The 23,057-nt window shown below is 40.1% G+C and overlaps 1 protein-coding gene across 1 annotated transcript; it reads left to right on the plus strand.

Moving 5' to 3' along the window:
* Positions 1 to 51: 51 nt before the first annotated feature.
* Positions 52 to 21,350, plus strand: LOC111155475 (gamma-glutamyl hydrolase). Its single transcript, XM_022515644.1, has 9 exons — positions 52 to 251; positions 3,726 to 3,840; positions 8,667 to 8,717; positions 11,701 to 11,785; positions 13,755 to 13,896; positions 15,883 to 15,989; positions 16,073 to 16,163; positions 19,115 to 19,252; positions 20,918 to 21,350. The coding sequence occupies exons 1-9, from the start codon at positions 149 to 151 to the stop codon at positions 21,037 to 21,039; spliced, it is 954 nt and encodes a 317-aa protein (XP_022371352.1). The 5' UTR covers positions 52 to 148; the 3' UTR covers positions 21,040 to 21,350.
* Positions 21,351 to 23,057: the final 1,707 nt, after the last annotated feature.

A 23,057-nucleotide genomic window follows, 5' to 3' on the forward strand; every position in this document is an offset into this window, starting at 1 on the left:
CAGCCGCCCCCGCCGCCCCCGCCGCCCCCGCCGCCCCCGCCGCCCCCGCCGCCCCCGCCGCCGCCGCCGCCGCCGCTGCCGCCGCTGCAGCAGGCCTGGGTGTCCTGCCAGCTGTGCCTTTGAAAGGCGGCGGGAGGCGGCGAGCACGATGGCGAGACTGGAGCGCCTGCTGTGTGTGCTGGGCCTGGTTCTGTACGGGGCGGCGAGCCCCGGGCTGTGCGCTTCTCTCGCCTCCAAGAATCCCATCATCGGTAAGGAGGCTGGGTGGGGGCCGCGGGCCTGAGGCCGGGTGTCTGTCCTGGGCACTGCCAGCTGCTGGGCTCCAGCTGCTAGTCCGGCCTTGGAAATACCCGAGTCCGGGGTTGCCGTATGTGCCTTCATTTGTAGCACGAGTAAGAGCCGAGCACCATTTCGATTGTGCCGAAATAGAGCTAATGCCTGGTGGTTTCCTCAAATTCATTTGGCTCTTCAAGTTGGCAGGGAGGAGGGTGCGCTGGGGAGAATCCTGCGGATTGTTTTCTTCTTTGTACATAGCTAGGAATTTCTACGAACTCACCAAACTCTGTACATACGTTAGGTTTATTAAAATTTCATGGAGTGAGGGTGTATTTTAAGACACATTGTATTATCCCCATAAAAACCGAATTGACCAAAATCAAGAAATTATGGTATACTTTGGATGTTGTCATCTTCAGCACCAGAGGGCAGAAGTGCCTAGTATAATCCTAATATCAGGTCTACATGGTGTTAAAGTGAAGCATGTAATTTTTCGTGTCCAACAAATTTATGTTTTAAAGAGTAAAATCAGTTTGCGTTATCAGAACAGACATTCGAGACAGGGAAGGGGAAGGCTACCCGGGAGAAATCAATCAGCCTGGAATTAAAATTTACCAAAAGCAATTTATGTTAGACAATTAAGATTGGCTTTATTTTAGAGGTAGTATTATGCCATTCAAACTCTTTCCCTTCTGAGAAGAGGAGCATCATATTCTGTAAATAAATAGTAAGTAAATGAGTATTTTTTTTTCCCATAAGTATTGCTAGTGCCTGATTTTCAAATGGGTTCTGTATCAATATTTGGAACTTGGAATGCCTTATTTCATAGCTGTTTAAAATGGTGGTTAGAATCTCCAAGGAGAATTAACTCAAAATAAAATTCTATGTAGTGTGTTGGAAATTGTGAGTATAGAGAGGAGGGAAAAAGGAAAAAAGGGTGGGGGGATTCTTTTTCCTTTCCTAGAAACAGTGGTAGTCCAGGGTCAATTATAGAAAAAGGGAGTGTGTTTTCAGTCACATCACTTAAGACGAAATAGTTAACTAAGCACCTATTTTGTTCAAGGCATTGAATTAGAAGTGCAAAGGAAACCACAAAGTTGTGAGGTGGCCTTAAACTATGGGTGGAATTTTGGTCACATTTTGAGGGACTTACAGCTTGAGTTTTTTTCCCCCACAGGTGGGAAAAGTGAGTAGCTGGGTAAAGGAGCGGGGTTGGGAAGAAGTTGGTGGAACTTACCTATTCTAATATACTTTTTCTCCTTTCTGGTACTTAGGTTCACATGTCCCAAACCCTAAACCTTTTTTTGTGGCACTTCACCTTACCTGCCTTGTACCACTCCTTTCCTCATTTCCTGTGACACGCCTTCATTCTTTCCCTTAACACATTTCATTTCCCTCAGTGAGGACCATCTTACTTATCCACAACAATAAAACAGTCTTTTTTTTTTTTTTTAAGATTTTATTTATTTATTTGACAGACAGAGATCACAAGTAGGCAGAGAGGCAGGCAGAGAAAGGGGAGGAAGCAGGCTCCCTGCTGAGCAGAGAGCCCGATGCGGGGCTCCATCCCAGGACCCTGGGATCATGACCTGAGCCGAAGGCAGAGGCTTTAACCCACTGAGCCACCCAGGCGCCCCAACAATAAAACAGTCTTAACAAATTTTGGCATTTGGCATGTGTTAACTGAGTGCCTGACAAATGCCAATTTTTGTGACAAGCTGGAAATAGAGAAGTGATTGGTATAGACATCTCTTCATGTCAGGTGGCCTACAGAGACAGTGAAGTGTTCTAAATGGTGAAGCAGTGAATGATACTGGCACAGGTGTATTCTCCAGACAGACATGTTTTGATGTATATTGGATGCCAGTACTGTGCTGGGGCTGAGGTTTCAGTGGTAAGAGGCAGCCTGAGAGGTAGGTGGGACGTGTAGAGTTTATGAACGTCTAGGAACCCACTGAGGTACTTAAACAAGGAGATGGTCCCTGTTGATTTGTTATCCCTGATCTCGTTTCTTATTGTTATCTCCCGTTGCTCCTGGAGCTCTAGTAATAGACTCCTTGAGATGTGATAGGCACACACCCGACTTAGGGCCTTTGCACTTGCTTTTCTCCCACCCTGGATCCCTTTTCTTCCAGATACTTTTATATGGCTTACTTCCTCATCTCTCTGAAGTCCTGGCTCAAATGTCATGTTGTACCTTCTCAGGGAGGTATTGCCTGGCCTGGCATCATATGTAAGACTTTCTTCCCCTGGATCGATGGGACCAACTCCTCCCCTTCTCCAAAACACACCTTCTTACTCTGCTTTACTTTTTTTTTCCTTAGCATTTACCTCCAGTCATCAGACTTTATATTTTAACTTTTTATCTTGTTAACTATTTGTCCACTCTTCTCTCCCTCCCACATACTAGGATCAAAGCCCACAGGGGAAGGATTTTTGTTTTGTTCATTCATGTGTCTCCAGCACGTTCAGTACCTTGTATATATTATGATTCAGTAATATACTGAAAGAAGAAGTTAATGAATGAATGGTGATATGATCAGATTTCTTTCCAGGTGGAGCACTGGTGGCAGTTGTTGAGGATCGTTTAAGAAAAGATACAGAGAGACCTTTTAAGAAGCTATTGTAATAGTCTGAAGGGGAGGAGGCAAGATGTTGGTTGCTTAGATTATGTTGCTGATGTTGGAGGGATGTAGACAAGGTATTACCACTCTTTTGCTTTATTGTCAGGGAAGCAATGTGCCTTTGAGTGTGTGGGAGAGGAGAGGCCTTCTTCTAGACTTAAGGATGTGAGATTGATTCTAGGTTGTATAAAGGAGGCTGGTGCTATTGTAAACCTGCTTTGGGGCTTACTTGGTCTCCTTGATGAGGTGAGAGAGAGAGGCAATTACTTAAAACTTAGATCAGCCTCCACTGTCTTTTCCCAAAGTCTATTGCTGTACTTACAGAAGAAGATTTGTATTTAATTCTGTGAATTAAACAAATAAAATATTGGTATCTTTTTTTTAAGATTTTATTTGTCAGAGAGAGAGAGAGAGAGAGCGCGAGTGAGCACACAAGCAGGGGGAGCTGCAGGCAGAGGGAGAAGCAGGCTCTTTTGTGAGCAAGGAGCCCAATGCCAGTCTCAGTCCCAGGACTCTGGGATCATGACCTGAGCTGAAAGCAGATGCATAACGGACTGAGCTACTCAGGCACCCCAAAATAGTGGTATTTTTACTGTGATGTGTTTCAGTTTCTGAGTAAGAAAAAAAGGAAATTGCTTGAAATTAAAACTATTTTTCCTTTCCTTTCTTTTCTTTTCTTCTTTCTTTTCCCTTTTCTTTTCTTTTCTCCCTCCCTCCCATCTTCTCCTCCCTTCCCTCCCTCCACCCCCTCTTAATTTTTTTCTTTCACTCTTTCATTTCCTTCCATCATTCCTACCTTCCTTCCTTCCTTCCTTCGTAATTTAGGAGTATTAATGCAAACGTCCCATAATAAGGACATGAGAAGCCTGGGAAAATACTATATTGCTGCATCTTATGTAAAGTATCTGGAGTCTGCAGGTGCAAGAGTTGTACCAATAAGGTATGATCCAGCATTTTTTACACTGTATAAATAAAAACTCCTGTGTTATCTCAAATAATTTTTAGCTCAAAAATTAATGTTTCCTTTGCTATGATTGCATCATTTAAATGTGGTAACATTGCTCCTGATTTTTGCCAAATCTAATGCTTAGAATCATTAAATTGTTTGAAGTAGGAAGGTGTTTGTACTTATAGTGCTATTAGAGGTCTGTCAAACATGTTAGGTAAAGAATGAAATGATAGTTTCCTATACCCCAGGGAAGGTGATAGTCATCAGACATTTGGAAAATTATGGAGTAAAAGAATTGATAACTTAACCAGCTTTATTCTATAATATTACGGTAAGGAAACACTTATGCAATAAAAGAGATTTTTAGAAGATGACTTTTAAAATACCTTCACACTCTACTTAAAAGGTTTGTAAATGACTAACACAGCAGTGTTGCTTCAGTATAAATTACAAGAATTGCAGTCTTAAAGGAGCTACATTACTTTTTTGTGATATAATGCCCTAGTAAGACTAAAATGACATGTCATATTTTGATTTGGAAAGAATTGAATTTTTTAACAGACAAAACCTTGTAAGTATTTATAATATCTATTCACCCAAAACTAACATATTTTAGAATCTTCCAGCTCTCCTGTCTATTTCATTATAAGTGATTTCACATACAAAGCCCAACTGGTTGCTTTGGGCAACCTGTTTATGTAACTAATTCCATGTTAAAAAGCTATAACAAAGGAAAGGAACTGTTCAAATAAAACAATAATAATCAAAATGTGAACATTACAACTGAGAATTATACCACAAAATAGTTTTATGTTTAGCTTATAAGGATCATCTTCTTGCATGATCTTTACATTTAACTATCCCTACCCATTCACTTTTGACATTCATTTTTCGTTTTTGTTTTTTTTATAGCAAATCTAATATTTCAAATGAAACTTTATTTGGAACTCAGATAACACTGGAATTTTAGACCTGAGGAAGTAACTTACAGTCTTCAGAACAGCATTTCAACGTTTTGATCATGGGAACTTTTTTCTGCTAGTGTTCTTTTAGGACATTAGTGCTGATAACCTGGGTGGGAAGTGGGAGAGACACAGGCAGGTAGACCAGTTCAGAGACTGTTGAGGTAGGCTAGGCGTGAAGTGACAAGGGTGTGGCTCACTTGTAGGATGGATGGAGAAGTGTTCTCTAAAAGTATTAGCAAGATTTGATGACTAATAAAATGAAAGGACATAGGGAGGAATAGCTGAGAATTACAAGTTTTGAAACTGAACAAGTTTTGAAACTTGGGAAGTTTTGAAACTGGGGAAGTTTTGAAACCTAATGACTAGCAGCGGAATGCTGATATTTATGACAGAGTCACTGAAAACATGACTGTCAGCATGAAGGTTAATTTCCAGCTCGGGTTTCCAAAGTTCATTTTAAGGTATATTGTTTGGAATTAGAATCATTTAATCCTACAGAAACAATGTAATACATGGCAGCTAAATTCCCAGAGTAACCTCTAAGGGATGACCCAACATAGAATGGGAATGAAATGGTCACACTGATAATGTTGACTTTATTTCTGGATTTTGGATGCTGGGAGCCAACTTCCATGGTTTAGAAGGGAACAGGAGGAGGATGGGAGACCTAGGCAAAATTCTGGAATAGATAAAGAAGTTTGTTTTGGTCTCCTGCCTTCTCAGGTGCCTGGTACCCTGAGGTTATCATAAATCCCCACTGTGGGACTAGTGGGACCCATGGAGCATCCTCTTGGGGGGTAGCACGGGACAGCCCAAGGGCTGCTTCTGGTTGTAAAATGTGTTTTGTTCACACACTGCTTTAAAAACAGTTTTAGGGGCACCGGCGTGGTTCAATCAGTAAGCATCTACCTTTGGCTCAGGTCATGATTCTGGGGTCCTGGAATTGAGCCCCACCTCGGGCTCCCTGCTCAATGGGGAACCTGCTTCTCCCTGTCCTGGGATTGAGCCCCATGTTGGGCTCCCTACTCTTCAGGAGCCTGCTTCTCCCTCTCCCACTCCTCCTGCTTGTGTTCCCTCTCTCGCTGTCTCTCTCTGTCAAATGAATAAATAAAATCTTAAAAAAAAAAAAACAACAGTTCTAATATTTACAAATAAGAAGACTTTATAAAAGTCTGAATTTCTGACCTTTTTTTTGTTTGCTTGTTTGTTTTCCAAGATAGTCATCTGGGGCTGACTTTAAATAAAGCAAGTGCCCAACAATGCCTGTTACTCCTTTTCACACTGCTGAAACTGTTTCATCTGCCGTCATCACCGGGCTTAAGCAGTTTTCTTTTAGTTAAAGAGAAAATAAACTCTTTCATACCCTACTGAGACGGTCTCCTGTTTCTCAACAGTCTGACAACATGCAAATAATATCTGTATTCAAAGAAAAGGATCTGGCCTGTCTTTCCTGTCCAGTCTCTGGGGCATGGGAGTTCATGACACTTCATCCCCTCCTCCCCTCAACAGTTAAGGCCCTTAAGAATGATCGGCAGGGTCTAAAAGTCCAGTCATGGACAATATGGGAGCTGTTTATGTAGAATTGATGAAATGACTAAAACCAGCCTGCCGGGCTTGCTGGTAGAAGTCCCTGGAATGTAGCTGAGTGATCTAAATCCATTCTAGTGATGACTGTCCTGGTTTAAATGTTCAGAAGGGAAGATTCTGGATCCTGACTGTTTGGTTCCCTTTTTATTGACCCAGTCTGGGGAGATGAGACTGGCAGAATACTGGGAACATGGACTCACATTTGAATCTCCCTGTCACTTCTCGAGGCAGGACCACTTGCCCATTTATTCTCCATCTAAGATAAAGATGAGCACCACTGCAATATCACCCATTGCTTTATACTTCGCTGCTGGGAAAAGGAGTATTGTGAACTTTTTTAAAAAAATTAAATTAATCAATTATTTTAAAGATTTTATTTATCTGAGAGAGAGAGAGAGCGAGCAAGAGAGAGCACAAGCAGGGGGAATGGGAAAAGGAGAAGCAGACTCCCCGCTGAGCTAGGGCCTGATTCGGGGCTCCATTCCAGGACCCTGGGATTATGACCTGAGCTGAGGCGGATGCTTAACTGACTGAGCCACCCAGGTGCCCCCTGCTTTTTTTTTTTTTTTTTTTTTTTAAAGATTTATGTATTTATTTGAGAGAGAGAGAGCAAGAATGGGGACAGGGAGAGGAAGAGGGAGAGAATCTCCAGCAGACTCCCCGCTGAATGTGAAGCCTAACAGGAAGGGAGATCATGACCTGAGCCAGAATTGAGAGTCAGATGCTTAACCGACTGAGCCATCCAGGTGCCCATATGAACTTCTAAATAGACCCGGACTTGCAAAGCTCGTTTGGACTTAGAAAAGAACCTAGCACAACAAAGCACAGCCAAGTTCTGGGCATCATAAGTGTATTAATAGTGGGAGATGTGTTCTGACTCCCCCTAAAACATTCCCTGGGGCAGAAGTGGACTGTGGTTGACATTTGATCATAAACCTACTTCTTGGGGCGCCTGGGTGGCTCAGTGGGTTAGGCCGCTGCCTTCAGCTCAGGTCATGATCTCAGAGTCCTGGGATCGAGCCCCGCGTCAGGCTCTCTGCTCAGCGGGGAGCCTGCTTCCTCCTCTCTCTCTGCCTGCCTCTCTGCCTGCTTGTGATCTCTCTGTCAAATAAATAAATAAAATCTTTAAAAAAAAAAACAAAAAAAAAAACAAACCTACTTCTTTTATGGCTGATTGAGAGGGCATCATTCCTTGTTATTCTCTTATAGAACCAGAAGAGTGTTTAATGTAGGAAAGTTCTTACAGGAATTTCATAACCATGATACTCTCTTCTCTCGTTCCTGCATTTACTTGAACTTTTGGAAGAGCAAACCCATTTTACTGTGATTTAACTAAATTGTCACAGATGAGTCCCATTACTTTTTTCTGGAGAAGGGGATAAAATCATCAATAGCATGGTGATGTTAGGAGCTCTTAAGTGGTGTTCGATGAAAGGAGCTGCAGGATACCCATGCAAGTTAGCTTCAGAATAATTGCCCCGTCTACTGTGATGTGCATGTAGCCTGTCCCTAGATCTGAACTCTTCTGACTTTTGGATGCACAGTCGTCTCCAGATCTTTGCAGTTAGTGGCAGGAGTGGGATGAACCCGAGATTTGGCATTTGTATGTATTGTTTTTATAGCCCAAACTGCCTGCAGTTAAGGGAAATATTAATAAATCTCTTTATTTCATCTTTATACAAAACTACTGAATATCCTTACATTTTTTTTAATATTTTATTTATTTATTTATTTACAGAGATCACAAGTAGGCAGAGAGGCAGGCAGAGAGAGAGGAAGAAGCAGGCTCCCCGCAGAGCAGAGAGCCCGATGTGGGGCTCGATCCCAGGACCCTAAGATCATGACCTGAGCCGAAGGCAGAGGTTTTAACCCACTGAGCCACCCAGGCGCCCACCTTACATGTTTTTGATAGTTCTCAGCTAGCAGAGAAATTACTATTGCCCAATCTCATGGTCTTTAATGTTTTCCATATTAACATGTACTTCACAATATTAAATGAGAACACAGCAAAACATGTTTACTTGTTTGATTACCAAAACAAGGATATAATTATAGTATGTGATGTGTATGTAGTTTGAAAAAAATACCTCTAGGAAGGGAAGGGAGAGAAATACTGTCTGGTATGTAAGAATTCTTTTTCTTTCTTTTTTTTTTTTTTTTCAATTAATGTGGGGACTTCACTTACAGCCTTACTTTTTTCCTTAGGTATGAAAATGGATGTTTTATAACTGTTTTTATTGTAATAAATGTTTTTATTGTTTTCAGGCCTGATCTTACAGCTGAAAAGTATGAAAAGCTTTTCCAATCTATTAATGGGTAAGTTGGCAGCATTGATTTGACACGGGGAATGAGGTGGATGTAGTCTGCATTTGCAAAAACATACTTAGAAACATACATGTTTCTGTGTAACTATCTTATAGAGGTATAATGTTAGTTTTATGAGTTCTTTTATAGGAATTGTTTTGTTGAGAGATGACAAAGCTTGCAGAGGGAAAGCAGCTTAAGAAGTAAATGTTGCATAGTAGATATGTTTAGGTTTTTTTTAAAGTGACATCTTTGTTCTTTTAATGCTTGTCTTAAATGTTCTGAGGTCACTTTGAATGGCATGACATACTGTTTGCTTAGAGGGGATTTAGAAGTCCTAAATCTGAGTATAATAATTGGTTATCTTTCAGAAGACATTTTGAATAGAACTTGGAAAAATGTTTTCTGTCCTCTGGCTTCACCACAAAATATATGATTGACTAGCTCAACAGAATAAAGCTTTTAATCACATGAAAAATGTTCAACATTACTCATAACTAAAGGTTACCTAATTATAGCAATTATAAACTTTTTAAACTACCAAGCTGACAAAGATCAGAAAATTTGTAAATATTCTATAGTGAGGCTGTGAGGTAACAAGTATTCTCATACTTTACGACTGTATAAGTTATACAGTTTTCTGTGCTGTAGTTTTGCAATATCTGTTGAAATTTCAGAAATTAATAATGCACATACCTTTTGACCCAGGAAATCGGTAAGAAGGAATTTTATTTTATAAATATATTCCCTGTTATGTGGAAACTTAGGCCCAAACATGCACGTTGCAGAATTGTCTGAAATACCCACAGTTTAGAAACCGCGGGGTAGTCTATCAGTTGGGAACTGGGTTAAAAAAAAAAAAAGACTGCATGCATATAATAGAGTATTATGCACAGATTTAAAAAATGAGGGTATCTATAGATGCTGGCTTGGATCACTATTGTCATGTGATCGATGTGATATTGTTATGTAAAAAAAGCAAGGCACATAATGGTATTTATAGTATACTCCCATTTGCTTTTTTTTTTTTTTTTAAAGTAGGGATTAGGAGATTAGCACAGTATAATCTATAAAGTAAACACACAGATTTTAAAGGTGGTGGTTTTTAAAAATTTCTATTTATTTGTTTGGAACAGAGAGAGAGAACACATGCCAGCAGGGGAAAGACAGGGGTGGGAGGGGAGGGGAGAGGGAGAAACAGACAACGAACTGAGCTGAGCGTGGAGCCCTGCATGGGGCTTGATCCTATAACCCTGACATCATGACCTGAGGCAAAATCAAGTATCGAACACTCAACAACTGAGCCACCCAGGCGCCCCTAATGGTAGGTTTGTTTTTTGTTGGATTTTGGGTGCAGGGAGTCTATTTTATGATAAAGCTTTTATAAAGAGTTTGTTTTTTCCACTTTTAAAAACTGTGTTTGTTACTACTTTAAAAAAGGAAAAAAAGGTGTGAGTAAAACATTTATAGTGCGCGTGTACTTTGGCATAGAAAAGTAAATCAAGGTCAGAATATATGGTAGAAACTCAGAAATACACACAAAAATATATACCAGAAAATGAACTACACTCCCATGCAACTTCAGAATCTCCTTCATTGAGCCCCAATTACGCGATAGACTTCATACTGCTTTGTGGAGGAACACAGAGATGAAACGGCTTGTTTTTAAAGGGATTTCTTAATCTGGGCGAGACAGTCAAATTTTATTTTATGAAAGGACTTTGGCATTAAACACACTAGATTTGATCAGCGGCATCTTTTTAGACACTGAGTGAATGAAAAGGGAGACCTGATAATTAGTCTTCATTAAGACACTTCTAATTGTAGGGTTTTCTGCATGGTTCTACCTTATAGTTTGTAAGTTTTCTACAGACTATGAAAAATTCCTCATCCTTGTCTCTCCAAGTTAATACCAAGAAGCAGAATATATTTGTTGAATGAACAATAATCTCAAAAGTGGACTTTCGGGGAGCCTGGGTGGCTTAATTGGTTAAGCATCCAACTCTTGGTTTTGGCCCAGTTCATGATCTCAGGTTTGTGGGGTCGAGCCCTGCATCAGGCTGTGCGTGGAGCATGGAGCCTGGTTGGGATTCTGTATCTTCCTTTCCCTCTGCCCCTGCACCTGCAATTGCGTGTGTGCTCTCTCTTGCTCTCTTAAAAAGAAGTGAGCATTCACATATCTCACATTCATATTTAAGTATTTTCAAAATTTTAACACATTTAATCCAGCTTTTGTAATCTTTTTTGAATATCTTTACTTATTTTAAGACTTGTTATAAATTTTAAAATTGAAGTTAATTTAAAAAGTCGATATAAAAACACAGTAAATATTTTTCTGTATCTCTCCTTTATGGGTAGAGTAAAATAAAATCAAACGTAACTTCCCCTCTTTTTTCCCAAACTTTTTCCAGAATTGTAATTTTGTTCTTTTTCAAAGTTTTTTAATAGTGTGAATATTTTGGAAGAAATTTCAGGGTGATAATAAAAAAATTAAATTCTCATGGATACTTAATTCTAGCCTACATATGTTTTCATGAATAGCTTGTTCTTTATGATTGAAAATAATTCTCCGTGAGCCAAAACTGACTCCTGACTACGAGCCTCCAAATGATTTTGGCATCACTGATTGCTTGATTTAGACCTAGGTGTACCTGGAATTTTATCTTGACTTGATTTCTAGCTTTGTGTACTCTCCTTCCTTCCCCCACCTGTTTATCCTTAACTTATGTACACTCTATCTCAAAAATAAACGTGTTTATTGAAGAAGTTTTGGAAGAACATGGGATTCTAGAAGTATTGTTAACTGTGGCAGTTTACGAATGTGTAGGAGTGTAAATGTGTAGGAGTGTGAATATTTTATATATTTTTTGCCACAGTTTTCTTTAATGATCTGTTGCTTGCGTGATAAGGAAAAAAAATTGTTTTAAAGTAAAAAAAAAGTGTTCATTTCTTGTGGGCCGCGGGATTGAAATGCACCCTATTTGATTTGCTTCAGGATCCTTTTCCCTGGAGGAAGCGTTGATCTCAAGAAGTCAGGTTATGCTCTCACGGCCAAAAAATTTTACGACTTTGCCAAACAGGTAGATATCAGTTATTGCCTATTATTTCAGGTGGGTTTTTGTAATTTTCCATGAGAATAATTCTGTCTGACTCATGTGGTTAATACTTCCCTCACAATCACCCTTTATCTTTTACCCTTCCCTTAATTACCCTTTATCTTTTGAGCTTCCTGCTCTGTAGCAGCCTGTAGGGGCGCTCACCCTGTTTCCTGTGGGCTTTCAAGGGAACCAGAGCCCCGCACACTGGCCCTCTCTGTTAGTGCTCATTAATAAGAACCAGGTCTTCATGCTGGCTTAGTAAGCTGTTTTTTGTTTTTTAATGTACTGAGTACATGCTCGATGGGTTTTGTTTTTGAAAAAGTGAACAAAGTGGAAGTTTTATAATGTGAGTGATTTAAAATGCATTTTGGAAATAGATATGAACATTATAAAGTGGTCATTTTTCCTTTTGCATACAGGGACTCATGTAACCAACTTGCTCAATTTAAAAAAAAGAAAAGGAGCCACTTAACCCTTAAGACCCCAAAGTCTGCTTTTTGAAATGTAATTAGCTACTTGAAAATTTCAAAGCAAGGGAAAAAAGCTCCGCAACCTTGAACTTATTTAGCTACAGCCACTGGGGTCCACAAAGTTCTCACTGAAGGAGCTTTGAGAAGTGAAGTCTGTTAGATCTAGTCAGTCCTGCTCTGTGTCCTTTGCTCTGCCAGGCTCCACGGAGGAGCCACAGTAAGTGAAAGATGTGGCACCAGCAAGCGAGGACTTAACATTTAGTCGAGAAATGAAATTTGGTACATGTAAAAACAGAGCAGTTAAACCTTCCTTTGTGTTTATTATAAGTAAATGCTGTATGGCCTTTCGACTTCATATATGCAGTTCTAACTTTTAAAAATAAAATTTCCCAGACCTGCATAGAAAGTGTTAAAGATCCTACCTTATGATAGAAAGTATAGGAATTAATGTAATTCTGTATTTTTTTCAGTAAGGAACAGAAAGAAAAAGAAAACCCTAACTATTTCCTCATTTAGTGACTGTTAGGCTATATTTTACAATCTATGCAGGAAAATCGCTGCTTTTAGAAAAGTTGCACAACTCAGTTTTGTAACTACAGTACATATGGATTTAATCTTTACTTAACCCAAAAATTCATTCTCTAGAAGACTTTTTCCCCATTCGTGCTAGTTGCTATGACTCCCTTTGAAAAAGCTCAATACATTTGTACTTTTTTTGTACAAAGAGTTGACAACTTTTACTCTATACACATTTTTTTTTTTTTTACTTTTGCGTAGCCTTTTCCTTACTGACTGTTCCTCTCCTTCCAGATCATGGGTTTCCCATGATTTAAATTTAATTGGCTAGGGGCGCCTGGGTGGCTCAGTGGGTTAAGCCGCTGCCTTCAGCTCAGGTCATGATCTCAGGGTCCTGGGATCGAGCCCCACATCGGGCTCTCTGCTTGACAGGGAGCCTGCTTCCCTCTCTCTCTCTGTCTCTGCCTGCCTCTCTGTCTACTTGTGATCTCTCTCTGTCAAACAAATAAATAAAATCATAAAAAAAAATTTAATTGGCTAAAGGTGCGATGATGCAGCTATTACTGTAAATTCCAAGATAATGAAGGAAGGACTTCAGAGTGTGTTCAAAGCAATCATCCAAAGCAGCAAGATCTGTAGCAGATGTATCAATAGACTTCTGTCTAGCATTATCTTTGATATTTGCAGTCCCTAATTGCTACTTGTGTTGCTTGGTAGTTGCCTGGCAGATGTCAGTCTCGTTCCCAGCACAGCTGAGATTGAATAATTTGATTAACTAAGACGGAATGATTATGTATGAGCTTGGTCTGAGGAAAGATTAAGTGATAGGCTCCTTATGGATCCTGGAAAATTCTTTAGAAACACATGCATGACTCAGGTGCCTGTCTTGTAATGACAAATCAAACGTACAAATTTTTGTTTTGAAACGTTAAAATAAGCTTAGTTTTCTCTTTCATTCTGCGAAGAGTTTTGATGACGGAGACTATTTTCCTGTATGGGGTACTTGCCTTGGATTCGAAGAGCTTTCATACCTGGTTAGTGGTGGAAAGTCCTTATTAACTCTCACTCATACTGATGGAATTACAATGCCGCTGAACTTCACTAAAGGTGAGAATTCTCTTTTTGACCCTTTTAAAAATATTACCTGGGCAGGATGAGTAAGTGGCAAAGATCCGTGTCAGAAACGCTCATAATGTTTACTGATTTTTAGATGACTCACACAAACTGATGATGTAAACGAGGTATTGAACTGTGAAGATGGCTTAGGAGTTTTGAGTTTTGATAATTCATTACGTGTAGTAATATCAGAATCATGCATGATTAAGACCTCTAAAAATCGGACCTGAGTTTGAGTCCTAGCTTCATCCCTGTTGCCTAGGGGAATGGTTTAACCTCCCTTGACTTGATTTCCTGATTTTAAAGGGTTTTCCTCTTAGGGTTGTTTGTGACTATTAAATAAGATACTGCTTTCCAGCTACTGTGCTAAGTACTTGGAAGACAACTCTTATACATGCTGGCTAGGAATTATGATAGTACAGCGTCTTCCCTCGGCTGTGTACTCTGTTTGAACCCTAGCTGTGGTGTACTGCGCTTCGATTCTGGTACTAGCCACTAGGAGTCAGCGCAGACTCCATAGTTATAAGTTATCTTCCCAATGAGTCCCTTCTTTCAGATACGCCACAAGTCACATCCCCAGGCCACCCACACTTCTGACCAACCAGCCACAATTGTGAGGATTCCCATGACCCTTCGTGAGGTTCAGTAATTCACCAGAATGACTCACAGAACTCAGGAAGGTGCTGTGTTTGCATTAACAATTTTATTGTAAAGGATACGAATAGGTTGAGATCCCAGAGGGACTGGAGAGCTTCTGCGTCCTCTCCATGTTGAGTCAAGAGCACATCACCCTACTGGCCTGTCAGTGTGTTCCCCAACTGGAAAACTCCCATGAGCTCTTTTGTCTAGAATTTTTTACTGGGTTTCATTGCAAAGGCAAGATTGATAAATCACTGGCTGTGTGACTGAAGTCTCCAGTCCCCTTTTCATCCCTGGAAATCAGGCTGGCTCAAGTCCTAACCTACTCTAATCATGTGGTCGATGTTTCTGATGATCAGCCTCATCCTGAAGCTACCTAGGGGCCCCCTGTGAGACCCCTTGTTAGCATTACGAAGAATTCCTATTTTGCAGGAATTTCTGAGAGCGTTAGAAGCTCCTTGTCAGGAACTCAGGGCAAAGACCAGGAAAATTGTTATAGCACTCTGTGTAAATAGGTAATGATTCTTGTAGGTTACCTGATCTCTGAATCCTCACAGTTGAGTGCTGTCAACTATTCCTGTTCTCATAAGGATTGTGGATGGAAAGCAGTAGTTGTTACACATGGAACCCATAGAATGCTCTATATTTTTCAAAGCTCTTTCTTGCATTATCTTACTTAATCATTGCAAGAACTCTGTGGGAAGTACGTGTATTAGGTCAGACTATTTTGGATGTATGTGGTGAAAAACCAAGTTTATATAAAGAAGATTTTTATATCAGAGAAGCAGGAATTCTCTTGGAAGCCATTATTAGCATGCTGAATGAGGGGCTTCACTTAGTGAGTGCTAGTGTCAAGATAAATTGCTCTTTTTGATCTATATACTGAGTAGAGATTTCTTGGCTTGTTTAATGTTCTTTCCTATTGTTGGTATTTTTAGATCTTTAAATTCCAGATACCTTTGAAAATATGTTTAATGTTCTGGATCATTTCCTGAGAAAACAAAGACATACTCACATGGTAAATTGTCGCTGTTTTCAAGAGAACTCAAGTTAAAATTTTCTGCTTACTCAATGGTGGCCTGATAATTATCATATCAGAAGGATTTTAGTAATTCTTGTTCAAATTCTAGAAGAAAAGTACTTGAATATGGAACATACTTGAATTTGTATGTTAAACTTACTTTGTGTTTGACTAGGATACATATGTGGAAATGATATGTTTTGTTTATCATTTAGTCATCTTGATTATGTCTTAATAATGGCCCTTTTTGGCCATAGATCAGTGGATTTTATTTTTGCTGTGTTTAAATTATTTCTCTTGTGCTTAAATTATTTCAGGTGCATCACAGAGCAGAATGTTCCAGAATTTTCCTGTTGACTTGTTGAAGTCATTATCAACAGAACCCCTGACTGCAAATTTCCACAAGTGGAGCCTCTCTGTGATGGTATTACATTAATTAACAGTGAAATTAATGCATTTAGATTAACCACAGAAGTAATTATTTTGTTTTGTTTTTTTATACTCTAGAATTTTACGATGAATGAAGAGTTAAAGAACTTTTTCAATGTATTAACTACAAATACAGATGGCAAGACTGAGTTTATTTCAACCATGGAAGGTATATCTCATGGCACATATATACTTTATTTCACTTATGTTTATATATATTAATTTTATACTTCTCTTATGAATAAAATTGTGTTACTCTGGGGTGTAAAGAGAAGCTAAGGCATTTTTGGGGATAGGAGATGTATTTTTGTCCATGTTCCAAGTCAGTTGTGATTTACCTCGGTCATCTGGTGGATGGAATGAAGGAGAAGGAGAGTAAAGCATAAAGGGAGAGTAGAGTAAATGGAGAAAATGACTTCTGTTTCTAGCAGTGCTATAGACTGAGTACCATGACAGAGTCTCCTCCAAACAACAACAAAAAACATGACTCATGTCCAGAAAACTTCTTAAGAGTTTACCCCACTGTCCAAAAGGAGAGCCTTCCCATGAAACTCCTAAGCCACAAAGGCACAAAGCAAAGAGTATTCTTCTACTTTCTAAAAGTTTGCATTAAGCCACTTTGTTTTTATGAAAGACCTGCATGAGTCCCTGTTTCTGCTCCCTGAAAGAAAGCAGAAGAGTATTTTTGCTTTTATAAAGAAAAGCCGATACTGTGCTAATGTAAGTTTTCATAACAGTGAAGTAGCAAAATGTAGCCTTTTGGAAAGTGGAGGGATACTTGTACATTCATGAAGTGACAGGATACTCAGACCAGAACCTCTGGGAGTTAAGTGGAGTACTTTTTTTTAAATTGAAGTGTAGTTGACATACAATATTATAGTAGTTTTAGGTGTACAACATGGGATTTGACAATTCTATATATTATGCAGTGCTCACCACAGTAAGTATACTTATCAATCACCATACAAAGTTATTACAATATTATTGACTATATTCCCTGTGCTGTTTTTTCATCCCTGTGACTGACTTACTTTATAACTAGAAGTTGTAACTTTTAACCCCCTTCACTTATTTTGCCCATTCCCTTTCCCATTGGCAACCACCAGTTTGTTCTCTGTATTTATGAATCTGTTTCTGTCTTTTGTTTGTATTGTTTTTGAGATTCTACATATAAGTGAGATTATATAGTATTTCTCTTTGTCTGGCTTATTTCACTTAGCATAATGCGCTCTTACTCCATGTTTTCTTAGAGAGTAAGATTTCATTCTGTGTTATGGCTGTGTGATATTTCCTTATATGTATATGCCACATCTCCTTTATCTATCCATGTATCACTGGACACTTAGGTTGCTTCCATGTCTTGACTCTTATTAATGATACAATAAGCATAGGGGTGCATATATCTTTTTGAATTAGTGTTCTGTTTTCTTTGTGTAAAATGCCCAGTAGTAGAATTAATGGATTGTATGGTTTTATATTGTTAAGTGAAGTATTTAAACCAGCATTACTGTTGAATCAGGAGAACTTAGGAGGAAGCTCAGGAACCCCCTCCTGTGAAAGTCCTCCATGCAGCAGGATCCTCAACAAATCCTGCCTGCCGACCTATGACAATTGCCACCTTGAACCTTGACCCTAAGGGAATGGGAATGGTGGTAAATAAGTCTTGAGCATTCATAGTGACACCCTGGTCACCTGTGGCCTGCATGAAACTAACTGGGAAGGTCAGTAAATCTCAAGTCATTTCAAGTCATCTCAGCCTGAGAGTGTCCCAGCATTTATGGCAGAAGTGAATATAAATAATTCTCTGTGGAGAAAACTACATTTATCCCAGATTTTAAGGGATTTCCACATTATGAAGTTTTAAGGAAGATGAGCAATTCCTGGCCAAAAAATCACTACTGTGCAAGGAAGTGAAGTACTATGAATGAAAACTTACAGAAACAATAGACAGTCTTCGAGTTAGTGAGAGGCCAGGGTACTGGTGGGTGTAGTTTGTGTTATTCAAAATTGGCCTTCTCACTGGCTTGCTCTTGGGGGCGGGGAGGTCAAAGTTTGAATGGTTTACGAGAAATACAAGAATTCCCTGGGGGAATTCTGAGAAAGGTTGCTCAGCCCAGTGGGAAGTGAACGGACTATCTTCTCTTTAACTGTTTCCTTCCTCTATGTTTTGCTTCAACAATAGCATTGCCATTCATCAAATCATTCTAAGTTAGAAACTTAGATGTTGTCCTTGACTTCCTGCCTTCGTTCTCTACCTCTAAAAAATGTGTGCCACTTTCTGCTCCCCAGATGCTTGCAAATGATACCTCCCCTCCCTCCAGCTTAGCCTTGTTGTTCTTCTACGTTAACTACCTTCCACCTGGACTCTTCGGTAGCCTCCTAACTCTCCACAAAGCCACTTTCCAGGTAGCCTCTGATGACTCCTGTGGAACACCAGCCATGAGGGTGGGAACCATTCCACAGACAGAGGGACATCATTTAGGCTGAGAAGAACTGGCTTACATAAAAGGACACCAAAAATGGTGGCATAGTTCATTGTCCTGTGAATACATCATTACAGGAAAGGATGAAGACGTAGGATGGTGGGAGGGAAAGAGATCCATCGTGGAAGAAACTTGTATCACTGATCACACGGGTAGCTGACTGTTGAACTGGGGTATTCAGAGGCTCAAGTATTTTACTTCCATCTGATTATCCACGAAAGCAAATCATATTACAGACTGTACAAGGTTGAAAATCAGTGAAATGTACTGTGAATGTTCACACTGTGAATTGAAATTCTTTATTTTGTCTCTGGGAGAATGAGCATAATTTTACTCTGACATTGTGAGTTATAAAATAATGTTTTACATAGGATATAGAACATAACTCCATTGTAAGTAATATCTTAGACTGCTTTTTTAAAAATACTTTATTTAATTATTAGAGAGAGAGAGCACACATGATGGGGGGAGGAGTAGAGAGAGGGAGAGGGACAAGCAGACCTGACACAGGGCTCAGTCCCAGGATCCTGAGATCACAACCTGAGCCAAAATTAAGAATCAGACTCTTAACCGACTGAGCCACCCAGGTGCCCCTTCGACCATTCTTAATACTTACCTATTTGTGTTCTTCTTGCAGGGTACAAGTATCCAGTCTACGGTGTCCAGTGGCATCCAGAGAAAGCACCTTATGAGTGGGGGAATTTAGAAGGCATTTCCCATGCACCTCATGCTGTGAGGGCTGCGTTTTATTTAGCTGAGTTCTTTGTTGCTGAAGGTAATATGTGGGTATATAATTTTATTGTCTAGTGTAGTTTTGGAGGAAATTGCCCTTGTCTAAAGTTTCTTTACACTTTTGCTCTATAGATGTTCGGTAAGTTTAACTTTAACAAAAAGTTAAATCATGTGAAAGCCCTGAAATTGACATACTAGGCATTCAGATAAAACCAGGACAATTATTTCAGTTAATGGTATTGGACATTCTGAAGTGCACTGAATTCCTGAACAACAATGTAAAGATTGAGTTCTTCTTTTCTTTCTTTCTTGAATACATTTTTTAAAATTTGCTTCATTACTCTTCTTTTTAGGAATAATGCTTTAATTTTAACATTCTCTGAGAAGTAGATGTTATTTTTCCAGGAAGATATAAATTGAATATATGCTCATCAGACTGTGATTTTAAGGCTGCCTGTGTGCAGGCATCTGCATAATGGACACAGTTAATAAGCTTTTCCTGCTCTTTCCTAGAGACATTTTTGGCTGTTTGTGGGCAAAATTGAGAATTTGGTTTTAGATGCTTAAGTTTTTTTGTTTTTTTGTTTTTAAAGATTATTTATTCAAGCGTGGAAGAGAGTAGAGGGGAGAAGCAGAGGCAGAGAGACAGAATCCTCAAGCAGACTCCCCACTGAGCATGGAGCCCAACGCGGGGCTCGATCCCAGGACCCCGAGACCATGTATCTGAGCCCAGATCAAGAGTTGGTGGCTCAACTGACTGAGCCACCCCTGCACCCCTCAATGCTTAAGTTTTCGTTGAGTGATACAGGTGTGAGAGCTACAGACACCACTGCAAGGGACAGGGCATCACTCTGGTGGGGCGTGAACTCCAGCACGCTGTGTTTGCCCCCTCTCTCCCAGCTTGCCCGAAGTTTTATCAACCCTCCTGCTCACACTCCTTAGGAAAGTACTTCCTCCTGAATTCACTCTGCTTACGGGCAGTTGAATGGGTCGTTTCATGACAAAAACCCCAAACTGAAAACAAGATTCTCCCGCATGCACTATGAATCCCAAGGAACATTCCCGTGTCCTGTGTCAGGGACTAAAGGAGAACGGCAGTTGGTGGAGTGTGTTGCAGTATTAGCACTTGACGGGGCTGTTTATCTCTATTTCCCAACATCCGGCTTTCTAAAACAGTACAGCGAGCGTGTATTTATTTCCACTCGAGGATAAAGTCCGAGCCTTCCCTGCTTCCCACTCCCACTTAAGCCGACTTCTTTGTGCCTCCTTGCTTGTCATATTCCTGCCTTACCTCTCACTTCCACATCGGCCTCACCTTTGCCAGTCTCTGTTCTCTTTTTCTGGGAGCAGCTCATTGAGGACAGACTGAAAGCACCACACGGTGGAAGATTCTGCATGGTTACTAGGCGAGGCTTCTTGAGTGCTAGGTCCTTGCCCTGGTTAGTTTCCATCCCCGGGCCCTGTGGCAAGTCCTGCGCACAGTAGGCCCCAGATGAGTATTTAGATCAGCGGGAGGGTGAGCCCCTCACTGGATCTGGTGATCAATCAAGTGCTACTTTATTCGGGGGAAATCCTATAAGGCATTGCTCCTTTTCTGGTGGTATTTCCCCTGCTTAATACTGCTGATTATAGGAAGAAATGTTATAAAGTAGCCTTTGGAAAATTTTATCCTATCTTTTAAGAAATTAACACTGTCTTTTTCTTGCAGCTCGGAAAAACAGTCATCAATTTGAATCTGAGGTTGAAGAGAATGAAGCCCTGATTTATCAGTTCCGTCCGGTTTATACTGGAAATATTTCTTCATTTCAGCAAAGTTATATATTTGATTGAAAGCCTGCAATGTGTTAACAGAGAAATTTTGAATCATTCCGTGATTAAACTGTTGCAATGACTTGCTACTAATGGCACAATGGAAAGCCACAGAGATTCCTTTTCTAGGATGTTGCTGGCTCTGATTCTTCATTCAGTGTCTTGGACTATTTATATCACATTTGGTAATGAATCAGTTTGATAAATAATTGTGGTGTATTTCATGGAAAGCTCAAACCTGAAGATTAGAACAAAACAAATGTATTGAAAATACAAGTTATTTTTTTCACATTGATTGATTGTGGAAATAAATACCTTCCCCTAGCAATCTACCACCCTGTCCTTGCCGAAGACGCTTTTTAAATCCTACCTCGTTTGAGTCTTGGGAGTATTGGGGTGTGTGTGTGTGTGTGTGTGTGTATGTGAGAGAGAGAGAGAGAGAGAGAGAAGATGTGTGAGTATGCATACATGAGAGAGAGAGTGTGTGTCTACACACATATTTCTTTTTCTGCCTTTTCAGCTCCACAATTAAACTGCACACCTGCTGAATGCAGAGCATGGGTCTTGAACTTTCTGTCTCTTAGAATGTTTAACACAATGAGCTCTCAGTAAGTACTTGTGACCACTGGGGAGTAAACTTTCTTTCCATGGAAAGTAATTTGAAAGCTGCCATACACTTATTTGCATACATTTTAATGCATTTCTCAATCTGTGCTTCCCTCATCATCCCATGTACCCTCACCAACTTCGAAATTTAGGAATTCCTTGAGGACAAAAAAGCAGAAAAGAGGATAGTTTGAGTTGTTGTTGACAGACAGTGTTTATGCCTCTGTTCTCATGAGTCCTTCAGAGCTGCTGCTGGAGAAGTGGAAACATGGGAAACAGAGTGGGCAAGGTGGTGTAGGAGATGAGGAAGGATTTTATGTATAGAGATGGGAACAATAACCTGAAGATACCAAAGCAAACCATAAACTTTGGGCAAATAAATCCAAACAGAACATAGAAATTGAAAGGTATTAACATGTTTAATCAGCTCACAGAACTTGAAGAGAAGTGTGGCAGATTTAGTTTCTATCCACGAGCAAAAAGATGCTGTGAAATCTTGTCCAATGTGTTATTGCTAGCTAAGTTCATGGCTCTCACCTCTAGAAAAGGTAGTGATGTGACACACTGGCGGGGCTCTTCCCAACCCACTTGAGTTGAAATATAAATTTCCTGATCGCAGAAGTTCCCTGTTAACCCTTAATCCTGACTTCACCATGACTCACGATGCCATAGCGTCCATCTTCTGCCATGAAGACCGGCCTCTAATTGCTCCCAAAATTTCTCACTTGTGCTTCTTCAATCATGATGACCACAAATCAGAGAAAATATAAGCTGTGGTTTCTTTCATACTTGAATGACGTTTTCCATTTTTCCAACCATGTATATAATTTTTTTTTATGTCTTTACACTAGACACGTTATTCCAAGAATGGAATTGCTTTCAAAGTTGGCAGTACTCCTGCTTTTCCTATGGCACCAGCAGTCCCATCCTGGTGACAAGTGTCCCTTTCTTGTCTATCTTGACTTCAGGCTGACCCAGGGCAGCTTGCTGTTGCTCCGTCAATGGAGGCAAGAGAGGATGGATTAAAGATGCCTGTTGATGTTACTAAGCTACAGGGAAGCCATAGGAGGAGATAGCCAGCTGCCCCTGGAGGGCTGGCTGACCATCATGTGCAGCCACTGGTAAGAGTGGAGTGACCACCTCAGGTGCTGGTGACTGGAGGCCTGAAGGCTAAAAGATGGGTGTTGCCACCTCACTACTTTTGCATTCTATAGACCAGAAGTGACACTGTAGTTGGAAGTTGGATGCATAACGGCCAATACACAGGCCCACACATGCAGCTCTAGCCCAAGGGTTGGCCTTGGATCTCCAGTAACCCACATCCTTGATCTTGTCCTGTGCCCATCATGAGAGTCCCTTAAAATCGGTATGTCAACACCATTCTGGCCACCCAATCTGCAATCCTGTGGAAGAAATACTGTGCTTACAGAAAT

Source organism: Enhydra lutris, unplaced genomic scaffold (genome assembly GCF_002288905.1).
Source record: "Enhydra lutris kenyoni isolate GAN:26980312 unplaced genomic scaffold, ASM228890v2 scaffoldscaffold41, whole genome shotgun sequence".
In the NCBI taxonomy this organism is placed as follows: domain Eukaryota; kingdom Metazoa; phylum Chordata; class Mammalia; order Carnivora; family Mustelidae; genus Enhydra; species Enhydra lutris.

Bases quoted from the DNA above. Each gene is read 5' to 3' on its own strand.
- LOC111155475 (XM_022515644.1), top strand. From the start codon at position 149: ATGGCGAGACTGGAGCGCCTGCTGTGTGTGCTGGGCCTGGTTCTGTAC. The intron at 11,786-13,754 runs GTAGATATCAGT...CATTCTGCGAAG, and splicing joins TTTACGACTTTGCCAAACAG to AGTTTTGATGACGGAGACTA. The intron at 15,990-16,072 runs GTATTACATTAA...TTTATACTCTAG, and splicing joins AGTGGAGCCTCTCTGTGATG to AATTTTACGATGAATGAAGA.